Source organism: Macaca fascicularis, chromosome 3 (genome assembly GCF_037993035.2).
Source record: "Macaca fascicularis isolate 582-1 chromosome 3, T2T-MFA8v1.1".
NCBI lineage: Eukaryota > Metazoa > Chordata > Mammalia > Primates > Cercopithecidae > Macaca > Macaca fascicularis.
The window spans coordinates 91980634-91994367 of record NC_088377.1 but is presented as its reverse complement, the minus strand read 5'-3'; the positions used below and the strand labels follow the sequence as shown (position 1 = coordinate 91994367).

Genomic DNA, 13734 nt, shown 5'->3' with positions numbered 1-13734 from the left:
CTGTTGACAAAAATGCAGTTGACATTTTTTATTGCTTTAAATTTAACTTACCAAGTGCAACTGCGAACAGAAAAGAGAAGTCCCTGTGAACCTGGGGACATAGAAAGAGGAAGTGATAATGAAACACTTTCATCTGGCCGGGTGTGGTGGCTCATGCCTGTCATCACAGTACTTTGGGAGACCAAGGAGGGCAGATCACTTGAGGCCAGGAGTTCAAGACCAGCCTTGCCAACATGGCAAAACCCTGCCTCTACTAAAATAAATAAATAAATAAATAATCTAGGTGCAGTGGTGCATGCCTGTAATCTTAGCTACTCTGGAGGCTGAGGCACAACAGAGAAATGCTTGAACCCGGGAGGCAGAGGCTGCAGTGAGCTGAGATCACGCCATGGCATTCCAGCCTGGATGACAGATCGAGACTGTCTCAACATAAAAGAAAAAAAGGAATTACTTTCATCTCTCATCTATGTTGAAATATTGAAGAGCAACTCACAGCTGCAGAGGGAGAAAAAGATGAATATTCCCAGCAGGGACATGCTGCTGTCTGCTGAACCGTATCCCCAGGAGAAGGGCCCTAGTTGCTGGCTGGCCCCGGTCAGTGGGGAGAGAGCGTGGCATGACTTGGTGAGAGAGAAAAATGTGGCGGGTCAGGTGACCTCTGGAGACTTGATGACCTACTGCAGAGTTGAGCAGTTCCCAGGAGCACTGCACTGACCACTGACGCGGTGCAGAGTGCATTACCTGACAAGAATGTGTCTGTGGAACCGGATGGGGGCAGCTCTAGAGTTGAACTAATTCTGCTTCAAACTTAGCTGTGGAACCGGATGGGGGCAGCTCTAGAGTTGAACTAATTCTACTTCAAACTTAGCTGTTCCCTCCTTGATTTTCAGACTGTACAATATTGTTCCAGATATATGAGCGTGTAGCTTTCTTTACCTCACATAAAAATTGATCCCTCTGTTAATGTTTTGGGGATTCAGGACTCAGGAGTATAAAACATGGACAGTATTTTACAATTTTAAAAAAGGTAAACTGAAATTTTACACTAGCATTATTCATGCCTCATTTTAAAAACTCTAGTCATTTCTATTTGAAATCCAGTAAAGTATTTGGTTTATAATTAATTGGGATGTCACAATGCAGATTATAACTCAGAGAAATCCAATTTCACTTATAATGAGGGTGCGCCTCAAGAGGAAACTTGATTGAAATTGCTGGAGGGACCGACAGGGTGGTCTGTGGGGACTCACCTTGGAATTTGGAACTATCTCATGAACACTATGTCACAGAGAGGGGTGTTTTTAAATAAAGTTCATTTTTACATGTGATAATAAACCTTTAAAATTAACGTTATATCAAACATCTATTGTAGACTTGCTAACATTGTTCTAAACATTTTCTTCCATTACTTCCTTCACACTTCTCACCAGCGTTGAGAGGCAGTGGTATTATTATCTCCCTCTGATAGACGACAACAACGTGGCACACATGACGTCCCAAATCACAAAGTTGTGGAGCTTGGAAAAGTACCCAATCCTCACTGAAGAAAACCTCACCAAATGTTGCAAAATGATGAAAATATTTTGAGAAGATTCTAGTAGAACATTAATTAATTAACTAATTAATTAAAATAAAGAAAATAAGAGCAACCAGAATTTATTTTTAAGCATGTTCTCTACACATTTGTAGATAGTAATATATTTGTTTGGATCATTAACACAGAATCACAGGGTTAAATTTTTTTTTTTTTTTTTTTTTTTAGACAGAGTCTCACTCTGTCACCCAGGCTGGAATACAGTGGTGCGATCTCGGTTCACTGCAACCTCCACCTCCCAGATTCAAGCGATTCTCCTGCCTCAGCCTCCTGAGTAGCTGGGACCACAGGCGTGCACCACCACGCCCGGCTAATTTTTGTATTTTTGGTAGAGACCGGGTTTTACTATATTGGCCAGGCTAGTCTCAAACTCCTTACCTCATGATCCGCCCGCCGTGGCCTCCCAAAGTGCTGGGATTACAGGCATGAACCACTGCACCCAGCCATGATTAAACATTTTTTAATGGGTTTTACATTTACAGTTTTATATTCTGTTCTTTGAATTTTATATTTAAAAATATATCAGGTCCTTCAAAAGCTCATCTGAATATCACTATTAATGACCTGTGACAATATGCACTCTTCTAGACCACTTACCCTATCCAACATTGGCTGAGTTATTTGAAATCTTTGTGTCTCAGTTCTACATCTACAAGTGCCTAAATGGCTTCCAGAGACTTAAGAAATTTACACGATCACATAATAATGATAATGAACATGAAGTATAGATAACAGTACCTGTCACATACCTAGATATGGAAAACCCAAATTTCTTATGTTTTTATATTGAAAAGTCAATTGGTACTTTATCGGCATTTTATTCTCTGAATACACCTAATCACTGGAACCCTGGGCACGTGCTTCAGCACACAGTAGTAATTTGTGTCAGTTAATGTTTCATGATGGTCAGTTCTGTCTCCTCCATAGGGATAGAAACAACGTGTCTTTTCTTTTATACCCCTGTGATTAAGAAGCAGTTAATGTCATATTCAAGAGGAACCAGATTACCTGGGTCCCTCCCTGGGCTGTCTTGCCACTTATCAGCTCTGTGATTTGGACAAGTGCATGAACTAATACTCCACTTATTTCAGGAGTTAGATATGTTTGATAAGAACAACAGAGCAGACGTTATAGGTAGTGTGGGTTAAAGGAGCTAATACATACAAAGAATTGAGAACACTGTAGAGAACTTACACACACACACACACACACACACACACACACACACACACACGATACAATTCTCTCTTCCTTTACAGGTAAGATGAAGGGTTATTCCAACATGGAGGGTCTCATCCAACGATACTCGGGGTGACTTGGAGCTCTAGTCTGACGATCTCATGCTGGCAAATTCTCCTCTCTACCCCTCGCAGAAAAAAAGGCACTTACTCCCTCCGGAATTTATCTCAGATATCCTAGCATTTACTTAGAGAATTACAACCCTTAAACTGTTCGGTGTGGTCTCACAGACCAGCTCAAAGACATGACTCGTCTGGCAGATCATGCAACCCCAATTCTGTAAGCTTTCATTTCTTTCATTGTAAATGGCACCAGTGATAGTTATATTGCAGGGGGGTTGTCTTGACTGTACATAATAAGGATCCCTCTCTCAACTGCACCTTGCTACTTACTAGAAGTCTCTAGGTGGTGATATGATGGACAGTGGCCCGACCTATGTTCTCTCAGTCCCCAGACAAGCCTTTAACTCATTAAGAAACAGTGTCAAATAAAGATTCTGGAGCACGAGTCCTGGGATCAGGTGGGAATGAAAGTGTAAGCACAACCCATAACAGCTTCCTGGAAAGCCCTGGAAGAGCCTCAGAGAAGGCGAGCCTGAGTCTGGGAGCCCAGCTGGGGACTGGCTGTGGTTGCCCCTGTTGGGAAGGATGTGGTGGGCACAGACCCTGGGAGGGGATTTTGTGCATGTTGTCTCTACAGTTCTAGTACAGTGTAATCCCATCCTGCACAGTAGTAAATGGCCATGTCTTCCTTCTCTACGGACTTGATGGTAAGGATTGAAGTGAAAGTTTGAGAATTCTTTCTCGCTTCCACTTTGTTGCTCCTCTTACCCATGCTGCCATGAACTGCGGATGTTGTTGAGACAATATAGATCAGATGCTCCAAAGCCTGATTCGGTTTCTGCCGGTACCAGTGAATGGCATCGCTTTCAAAGTTTGTGCTCCGTATCTTGCAAGATATGTCAATACTTTTCTTGACTTCCGTGGAAATGGATAGCTGGAACTGCTCCACTTTCGATAATCCAAGTCCAACTGTAAGTAAAAGAGGAGAATTTCCAATGAACATCTGAGAGTGGAAGAGGGAAACATTGATGAATTATTTTGGTCATGCAGCTAGACTGAAATGTTCAGACAGCAACTCACGTGCCCAGAAGGACGAGAAGGCGAATGCTTCCAGCAGTGACATCCTGTCTTCAGGGTGGTGTCCCCAAGGAGAAGGCAGGAAAGTGCGGACCTGGTGGCTAGACACCTCGGGTCAGGGGCTGGAGGGTGTGGCCTGAATTGGGGAGAGAAAAGAAAGTGGTTTTTTGGGCCCTTCAGTGCCGCCTGCAGGCTCAGCACTGCACCCCCGTCCTGCTCACCCTGCTTATCTCAGATCAGGCTAGCAGTCTCGACGGGGTTCTCTGCCCGAATTTGAGGGGGCCATTGGGATTGCTTAATTTCTATGGAAATGAGAAGGATTTCTAATTGCTTAGGAGTTGTTCATAAACACTTTTCCTCAGCATAATATTTTAAATTGTTGCATATTTAATAAACATTAACTTTTATAATAGCAAATACTTACTGAGCATTTTCTATTTGCTAGCCTTTTATTTCTAAATGATTTTCACCTTCTAATCTTCACAATGATCACGTAATATGGGTACTTGGAATTTTCATTTTATGGATGAGGTAATGAGGCACAGAGTCATCAAGTAACGGCACAGAAGTCACACAGCGGATAGGTAGAACGTGCTGGTAACGGTGCTGGTCGAAGAAACTCAGAGCAATGGGGAAAGATAACAATAAAAACATCTATGGTCATATCACGAAGGCCCACTACTATTCGCATTATCATATGCTCGACTGTAGATTTTTTCATTGTAGATACATGAATATTAATATGATTTTATGGACTATAGATATATTTACAAGTATAGTGTTCTGTATTCTTTCAGTTCAGCTTATATTCTGAGCAATTTCCCATGTCATTGGAGAATTTTTTATTTATATGTATTTTTTGAGACAAGATCTTGCTCTATCGCCCACCCTGGAGTGCAGTAGCACACTCATGGCTCACTGCAGCCTCATCCTCTCAGGCTCAAGCAATCCTTTCATCCCCAGCCTCTTGTGTAACTGGGACTACAGGCTCACACCACCATGCCTGGCTAATTTTGTATTTTTTGTAGAGACGGGGTTTCACTCTGTTGCCCAGGCTGGCCTCCAACTTCTGAGCTCAAGCAGTCCACCCACCTCAGCCCCCCAAACTGCCAGGATTACAGGCATGAGCAACGGCACCCAACCAAAACATTTTAAAATGTCTAACTGTTCATCTTTATCACACAGGGGCTGCCTCACCCTGTGCAGACTTCTTAATCTCTTTGCATCTCAAATCTCTCATCCGAAAATGGATACAATAATAACACCGGCATTAAAATTTTTATGCAGACTAAATAGCCAAGTACACCTAGTATAGCTCCTGACATACAGTAAATTTTCAGTAATTAGTAGATTTTATTGTTACTACTACATTTTTATCTCCCCCCTATTTTTTATTTTTATTTTGCAGAGATAGGGTCTTGCTATGTTGGCCAGGATGAAGTGCAGTGGTATAATCATGGTTCACTGCAGCCTTGAATTCCTGGGCTCAAGCCATCCTCCTGCCTCAGCCTCTTGAGTAGCTAGGACTACAGGCATGCACCACCATGCACAGTTTCCCTCCATTTCCAGCCGTTTAATTTCTCCAACAGTTTTCATTGTTAAAATGCTTTGCTGACTGTTTTGAAGTAGTAACCCAGCTAAATCAAGGGGAACCAGTCAAATATTGTTAGTACTTCATTTTCCCACATTACGGAACTTCTCTTCCCCTCCATTCGGTTCCATTTTATGACTTCCATGTGGCCTTCTTGGAGATCTTCTGGTGCCTCAGGGCTCCTTTAACCTTGGACAGTGATTGTCCCTGTCACTTTTGTCCAGCTCTGGCTTGTGTGGTGTGGGACAGGTGTGAACTCTGACAGCTTAGGTTCTCCCTAGGAGACAGGAGAGGAAGCAGCTGGCTCGGAGGGCTCCTCCTAAAGCAGTTGCCCTGTTCACCCTCTTTTCTGATAAATACCATTTCTGAGATACTCAATGCTGGGAAGTTGAATGTTGAGGAGGTAGAGGTCAGCAGACCAACGGACCTGTGGCTACAACTAGAAGGACTCGTTCTTCCCCTGCACAGGATGTGTCCTGGGAATGGGAAGGAGGAGAGGGCGCCCATGCTGCAGGGTGAGCCAGTCTGCAGGACCCGGCTTAGAGCCCTGGTGCTGCCACAGCTAGGGCAGCCACAGTCACCCTGGAACTCACTAGGCACCCTGCACACTCCATCCCTGCCAGACAGTTCCTTCCAGATCCTGCAACTCCAGCAGCCGTGTGTGTGTGTGTGTGTGTGTGTGTGTGTGTGTGTGTGTGAGAGAGAGAGATGGGGAGGTTGTGAGGAGTGTGTCTAATTGCTGGAGTCCACAGTCTACCTGACTACCTGGAATAAAGGCTGAGAAAATGCATCAGGCATTTTCTTTTCTGTAGAGGCAGATGAATTCATTCATTCGCCAAAATCCATGAGGTAAAAATTCCCTAAACACAGGAAAGGATTACTAGCAGTCTAGAAGAAAGACAAATGGACACTTTAAAGACACATTTTTGTTTGTTTTTTTTTATTGTTTTTTTTCAAGCAAATAAAGGGAACAAAGGCATAATTTATATTATTGAAAACATTGTCAGAAAACAGATATTCACTTTTCATAATATTAATAGTTTGCATTAATTGAGGACATTGTCTGTGGCAGACTCTGTGCTGTAAGCACCTTTGTCCATTATCTATTAAGTGAGGGTTCTTATTATTGTTCCCATTCTCCAGATGGGAAAATAGAAGCTTTGACATAGCAGGCATTTTATTCAAGACCAAGGCATTTTTACAGAGCAGGCATTTTGTCCAAGTATGCACTTCGTTCTGTCAGGAGTTAAGTGACAGGACAGTAATTTGCAACAGAGGGTCTAACTCTAGAACCTGTGTGCTTAATGAAACCTTTTATTTCTCCCAAATATATCAATTATATAGATACATGTATACACAAACATATATACATGTATAATGTACTTGTGCATGAATACATTTATTCTTCTTTTCTGTTGCAGATATAAATATTTCTGGTTGTGCCATTTTGATTACCCAACTAGGAAAAGAGAGAGAGAGAGAGATGGAGAATAACATAGGCTTTTGAGTGAACACCTGAAATATCAAAAGAGCACATTAAATTCTTTTAAAAAATATTCTCACATAATTTGAGCAAAGAGAAAAGCAATCTCATTAGCTCAGAGGAAATTGCAGACGATTGCTGGTAACCAGGCATCTTGTCTACTCGGTCTTTGCCTCCCAGGACAGGTCAGAGGCTTCAGGTCAGTGTCAGGTGAGTGTGATTGCTGGTGTCAGGAAAGCAGGTAAGTGATTCAAGCAGGGACTACCGTTCCATGTCACTCCTGAGGTTTCGATACATCTGGATAACATTAGCCAGGCTGCAACAACAACAAACCCACCAGTTCATTTACAAATAATTAGATAGTTAAACAGCAGCGAGACACAGATAGAGACAGAGAAGAGATAGAGGTGGAGGTGGAGGTGGAGGTGGAGGTAGAGATAAGTGTATCTAGTGAAGATTGCAATATCAGCAATGTCCCTGAGGGAAGGTTTTCCTTGATTAGTTGTCCAAACCATTTCACACAAGGGGATGTAGACAAAAGTGAAATTAAATAACAAATACTGGTAATTAGTACTTATTGAGTCCTTTCTCTAGTCCAGGCTGGATGCTCAGCATTTTGTATTTATTATCTCAACTAATCCTCACAACAGTCGCTGGAGCCTGTCACACAGAAGACAAAGCTGAAGACGCTCAGGTTGACTCAAGCCCTCTGACTCCAGAGTCTGCACTCCTTGACTTCACACCATGGTGTCACTTATGTGAATGACTTTTTTCATGACCATCAGTTTTTCTCAAGGCTCTGGAATGTACTGTCTGGTGGCTGAATTCAAACATTATTTTCATTAGTTCTTTAATGATTATTTTTGTGTAAACTAATTTTGTCTTTCCATGGGGTTAGGAAGCTTCATAGATTCAATTTATTTAAAGCCTTGTATCTTGTCTGTGTGGCTTTATCACGAATTACCTCCTAAACAGACCCCCACTCCCTAGAGCACAAATAAGGGTTCTTTTTACTAATTAACAAAAGGCATGCCCTTAGGCAGAATAATTAGACAAAGACACCTTTCTCCAGCATGTGGCAGCCCAGCTCCAGAGTGCGCAGGGGGTGGGTGTGAGATGGGATTTTGGTTCCCACTGGCTCCCCTCACCCAAGTGACTTTGAGCAGGGCACAGCCACCTGGCTAACTTTGAGCAGGGCACAGTGGTGGAACATGCACACTCTATGATTCAATGCAGAGGGGAAATGTACACAACCTATACCTGTCATCTCTTGCTCATTCTGATATTGCGGGGAGACACTAAACTTACCAACTTAAAATAGTTTCCACCAGGTTAGAGCAGCCTTTTTCAGATGGGCTCGGTCTCTTTGTGGTGCCTGCTTAGGCTTTTCTGTGTTTCTCTGTCTTCCTCCTTGTCATCCCCAGGATGACATCGCTACCCAGGGGCAGGGTGTGTGAATGAGTTCTTAGCGTTGTCTTCCTGCTACTCTCTGCATCCTCAACAACTTCCAGCACTTTGCCCTGCTGATCTCAGGGATTTCACTCTTCCTCTGAACTGGCTGGTGTAATAACCAGACTGAACTTACCACTATTGACTCCACACCATGCCCTTGGGATGTAAAGTTCCCTTCCTGCAGCTTCTCATCGAAATCCCAGGTGCTGTGCTCATCGGCCCCCTCAGTACCTTTGTATCCTCTCAGAGACCCTGAGAAGCATCTGGGACTCCTACATGCACAGCCTGTGTGGAAAGTGGTGCTGGTTTGGGCTCACCTTTGCAAATGCCTTCCACTTTTGGTGAAGTTCTACGAGGGCCATATTAGAGAAGCTTGACAGGAGCCAGACACTCACAGATTCTCCTTATGCCTATCTTGGGTTTCCATTGGGCTTTCTATCCCTTCTGGCATAAGGCCCTCAGAGGCAAGGGAACCAGAAAGTTCCTCCATGTAATGCTCTACCCCTCTCACTCTCCTCACCGGCTCGCACTTCCCAGCCAGAAGGAACAGCGCTTCTCCCTGGGAGGGTGTTAACGTCACCGATATCATATGCTGAGTCTTCATATCCAGCAGATGTAATAAAATTCTGTGTTCTTAGTTTGCCAGGGTGGCCTTTTGACCTACAAATGAGAGAATCACAACTTTAGAAAACTCTTTAAAAAAAAATTGAACCTGATTTTCAAGCCCGGCATCTCACAATTAATTCAAAAAGTGAGTTTGTTCTAGGCAACTATCATCTCTTTCCATGGGTAGTAAATATGGATTAGCTATAATAAAGATAGATCGAAAGGTGACATGATTTATTTTGGAGAATAAAAATATGTTGGCCACATGTTTCCAAAACATGATCCTCATTACACATTTTGATCATTTCCTTAAGTCTGGGCCATGAGGTTTTGATCCCTCTCCAGGTATCCCACCCATGATATTATCTGCTAAAGTAAGTTCACAATAACAGAGATGATTTTCTGTTTTCTTAGCCTTTTCCCCTCCATTAAGAAGAAGGGTCCTAGGGCAGAATGCTGGTGGGGAGCGGTGTGGGGAGCAGGGTGGGGTGGGGTGGGAGGTGGGAACTCTTCCAGATGTGTGTCCAACATGATCCTTTAGCCATGGCTTCTTGAGTCACTGCCCATTCTGTCTTGACCTGGCTCTGCAGGGCTAGGCAGTAGGTCCGGGTCAGCGCATAATTACCCACAAAGGCCATAGTTTATTCTATAAAGTTTTGTTTGTTTTTGAGACAGGGTCTTGCTCTGTAGCCCAGGCTGGAGTGCAGTGGTGCAGTGGTGCAATCTTGGCTCTCTGCAACCTCTGTCTCCTGGGCTCAAGCCATCCTCCCACCTCAGCTTCCAGAATAGCTGAGACTACAGGCACGCCCCACCACACCTGGCTAATTTTTGTGTTTTTGTAGAGATGAGGTTTCACCATATTGCCCAGGCTGGTCTCAAATTCCTGAGGTCAAGTGATCTACCCACCTCAGCCTCTGAAAACATTGAGATTATAGGCCTGAGCCACTGCACCTGGCCCTATTTCTATAAAGTTAATAAACACTAAGGGTATTGAAGGTGGTCCAATAGTGCAATTGAAAGAGCATGAACTATTTGTTTGGACAGATAACTGCCCCTGTCTAAGCATCAGTTATTTCTTTCATGAATAAGTTTACTTACCAGGTTCTTATGATAATCACCTGAGATTCTGAACATGTAGGACATCTATCCCATTTTCTGGCAGTCAATGGGAACTGAATGGATATTAATTCCATTTTGTTCCTTGCCAGCATCTTCACTCTGAGCATTTCACTATGACTAGAATTCTCTAAAAAATGAAATAATGGACCTTGCCTTCTCTCTGAAATAATCATGTAGTTTCAACAAATGTAGTCTCTAAATAGGAACCCAAGTCAATAGGAAATGATGTCAAATCAGAAACTTGGGGGTATAGTTACTGGCATTTGTGGGGTGCAATTGATAGTCATCAGGTTCCCTTTCTGGTTTCCTGTGATCACAGAGGCATCATCTGAGGAACACAGGAAGTGCTGCAAGCTGAGGCTGAGGCCTAGCCAGGGCGGAGGGCTGAAGGAGGCTCTTCCACATTGGGAAGGATGTGGTCGCCTACATGATAACGGGGCAAGTGCTCATTACCTCGGCTCCAATGTCATGCTAGGTTCCTGGGGGCCGTTGTATTGGGTCATCATGTCTTTCTACTTTTCTGGGAATTTTATATTAAGAACTAAAGGGGAGTAGCAGAATTTTAGATATAGAATTTATATACAGAATTTTATATATGGTTGCAACTCTTTGCCTATCATGGACCTTGAACAGGGTTTTTTCCAAGTAAATATCAAAGCCTCAAATGCCTGATTTGGTGTTTGTCAGTACCTGAGTGTGTATGAAAAGTTCTATCTGGATAACCTATGGTGAAAATACATGCTTTGTTTCTGCTAATGAAATAAAGATTTTCACTTGCTTCAATTGTTTTTACCCAGTTTCAACTAGAAACAAACTAGCATTTTCAACAAAACCAAAGTTATCAAGAAATGAGACATTCATTTTCCAAAAAATCCCTCAGCCAATCTGAGAAGTAGGGGAACAAGTTCACATTCCCAGAGTGAAGAATAGGTGCATGTCTGGAGCTGTGATGTCTCTTCTGCTCAGACTGAGTGCCCGAGAGAGGCTGAGGAGATAGGAAACCCGGAGCAGGAGAAGCCATGCCAGGATGAGGAAGGGGAACCTCCTAGAGTGTTCACAGAGAAAATGGGTGTCCCCAGGCCCTGCACCCAGATCAGTCATTTCTGAGGGTGCTGATTGGTCAGGATCACATGGGAACTCTACCCATAGCTATATGACACCATGATAATCAGTCCATTTGCCAGGGTAAAAGTTATTCACATCTTGTTGACTCTTAGAGATTTTAGAAATATTCTTTCTCATTATTATTATTTCATCATGATTATCTAACTGGTTTCAGGGAAGAGTTGGTCCAAGTTACCACGTGTGCTATGACCTGAAGCCACCTGTCCACTTTTCCAGGTGAGAGTCCTCACTAGTTTATCTGGCCACCCAACGCTCATGGCACAGACCCAACACTTCCATGACCCACACGCAGGGCTCTGCTCTGGACCCACGGTGGATGTACGACCTGAGAGTCCTATTTGGTGTGGAAGTAGGAGAGCTATCTCATCATCTCCTCACTGGGAGAGAAGGGAGTTTCCAGGGAACTCCCAACAGTGCTTTTCAGAGAAAGTCTTTGCAAAATTAGAGTCTCTAAGCTCTACTGTATTTAGCCTGGATATAGCTCATGAGTCAAAGATTGGAGTCATCAATTTTGTCTACCTCTTAGCAAGTCTTTGAGAAATATAGCCAACTAGCCCAGGGTTTCTCAGCCTCTGCATTATCGACATTTTGGGCTGGATAATTCTTTCTTGTGGAGCCGTCCTGTGCATTGTAGGATGTTTAGTATCATCTCTGGCCTCTACTCACTAGATACCAGTAGCATTCTCACTCCATTTGTGACAACAAAAAATGTCTTCAGATGTTACCAATGTCCGCTGGAGAGGGGATTGCCCTCCATCCAGAATCTCTGGTTTTGTCCTCTTCTTTTGGATTACTACCATTCTCCTGAGCTTAGAGTGTCAGCGGAGATTGGGACAAAATGAAACTCCCACTGAACATCCAGTATGTAAAAATTCTCATCACTCAATGAGCAGTATCACTTAATCTTCTTTGCCACCATCTATTTTCCTAAGGAATTGGAGTGGATATTACAACAAATACCTCTATCGCTCAGCATATAGCACTGCAGCTTTGCTAGACCACTTGTTACCGGCTACTTTCATAGAACACATGCTAGATTTCATTTTTGCTACATCAAAGTCATATGTTGTAGGGATTGTTAAAGCCCCTCATTTCATCAAGAAGGATGCCTTCCCTATACTGGGAGCTCCATAAATATTGACTATCCTTAGGAGGTAATTCATATGAGAAATCATATTGCAATGAATGAAATGTGTTAAAATAAAACTATAACTCTTTGTTATGGTGTTTACAATTTCCAAAACACTTTTACAAACATTGGCTCATTTAATCCAAACAATATTTTGAGGCAGGAAGGGATTCCCCATGGGGAAGAGGGGATAATGTAAGGCCTCTCAGCTAGTAAATGGTACAGCTGGAACTAAAACCTATTTCTTCAATACAAAGAAAATCCACATATTTTGCTATACAGGTGAGCATGCAATCATTCAGTTCTGCTTTTAATTCCAGTTCAACCTGCTGTTAGCTTGACTTGTTGCTCTCTGACACCCAGTGCCCTCAACTATGAAAATGAAATTGAAATGCCTATCTACCAGCATTGGCTTAGATAGATGCATAATATGCCTGGCATACAGTGGGAGCTCAGTGGATTCCATATCCTTCACCTCCTTCCTCTCTACTCTGCCTCCTTGTTGAAGCAGGATCAGCACAGAGCTACTGTTAGAAGGCCTAGTTTTGGTTTTGGGATATGCTCTTTATCTTAGGATTTTAGTTCTTTAACTTGAATGACAATAAATAACATCTCTAGACAGAAGAACTCCCCATCATGAGGTGTGGTGGGGCTCTCAGCCTTGCCCTCCAAGTGGAGGCTCTGTGACGTGGGGCCTCATGACCAGTCGTGCGGCTGCCACACCCCTCCTCTTCCCCCAGAGAGGTTCCCCACGTCTACACCTCACCTCACAGCAAACATGGGCAAGGAAGGAACTGTCTGCAAATGTCCCATTTATCCTGTACCCGAGGAGGTGGTAAAAATTAATTCACTGAAGAGTTTGATTCAAAAAATAATGAAGTTCTATAAATAAAAACATATCTGTAAATTTGGGATGCTTTTTTCCTAAAATACGTCCTTTCAGTATTAGAAAATGTAATGATGACAAAAGCTAGGTTTTACTGTTGCAACCAGACTGTGCGTGACAAAAATGAACTTTCTCCTTTTCTTGTTTGGCAAGACTTTTACTTGAATATTCTGGCTCTGTGAACCCTTCCCAGTGATCCATTAACTTCTTCCTGCTCAGAACATTTATCTATGTCATGGAATCAAGGACTTTCCTTTTTTTTTCCTTTGAAGAACAGTGAATAGTATGCTGGTATTCTTATTGATATTCACTCAAAAGAGTCAGGCTGTTTGATTGCTGCATTATGTTTCATCCAGTAAACTGGAAGTCTT

At 42.8% G+C, this 13734-nt stretch overlaps 1 long non-coding RNA gene and 2 gene segments (V, D, J or C); all 3 read right to left on the bottom strand.

Annotated features, from left to right (window-relative positions):
• Positions 1-13734, bottom strand: part of LOC107129205 (T cell receptor gamma constant 1-like) — a 76118-nt gene that overhangs the window by 35879 nt on the left and 26505 nt on the right.
• On the bottom strand, positions 3451-4050 carry LOC141409864 (probable non-functional T cell receptor gamma variable 10). The segment is given in 2 exon segments: positions 3451-3864; positions 3976-4050. Coding segments are annotated over 2 exon segments (381 nt in total).
• Positions 6487-10396, bottom strand: LOC123572356 (uncharacterized). The gene is made up of 3 exons (XR_006696882.3): positions 10203-10396; positions 9019-9158; positions 6487-7362 (listed from the first exon to the last, which is right to left on the bottom strand). It is a non-coding gene; the product is annotated as an uncharacterized lncRNA (long non-coding RNA).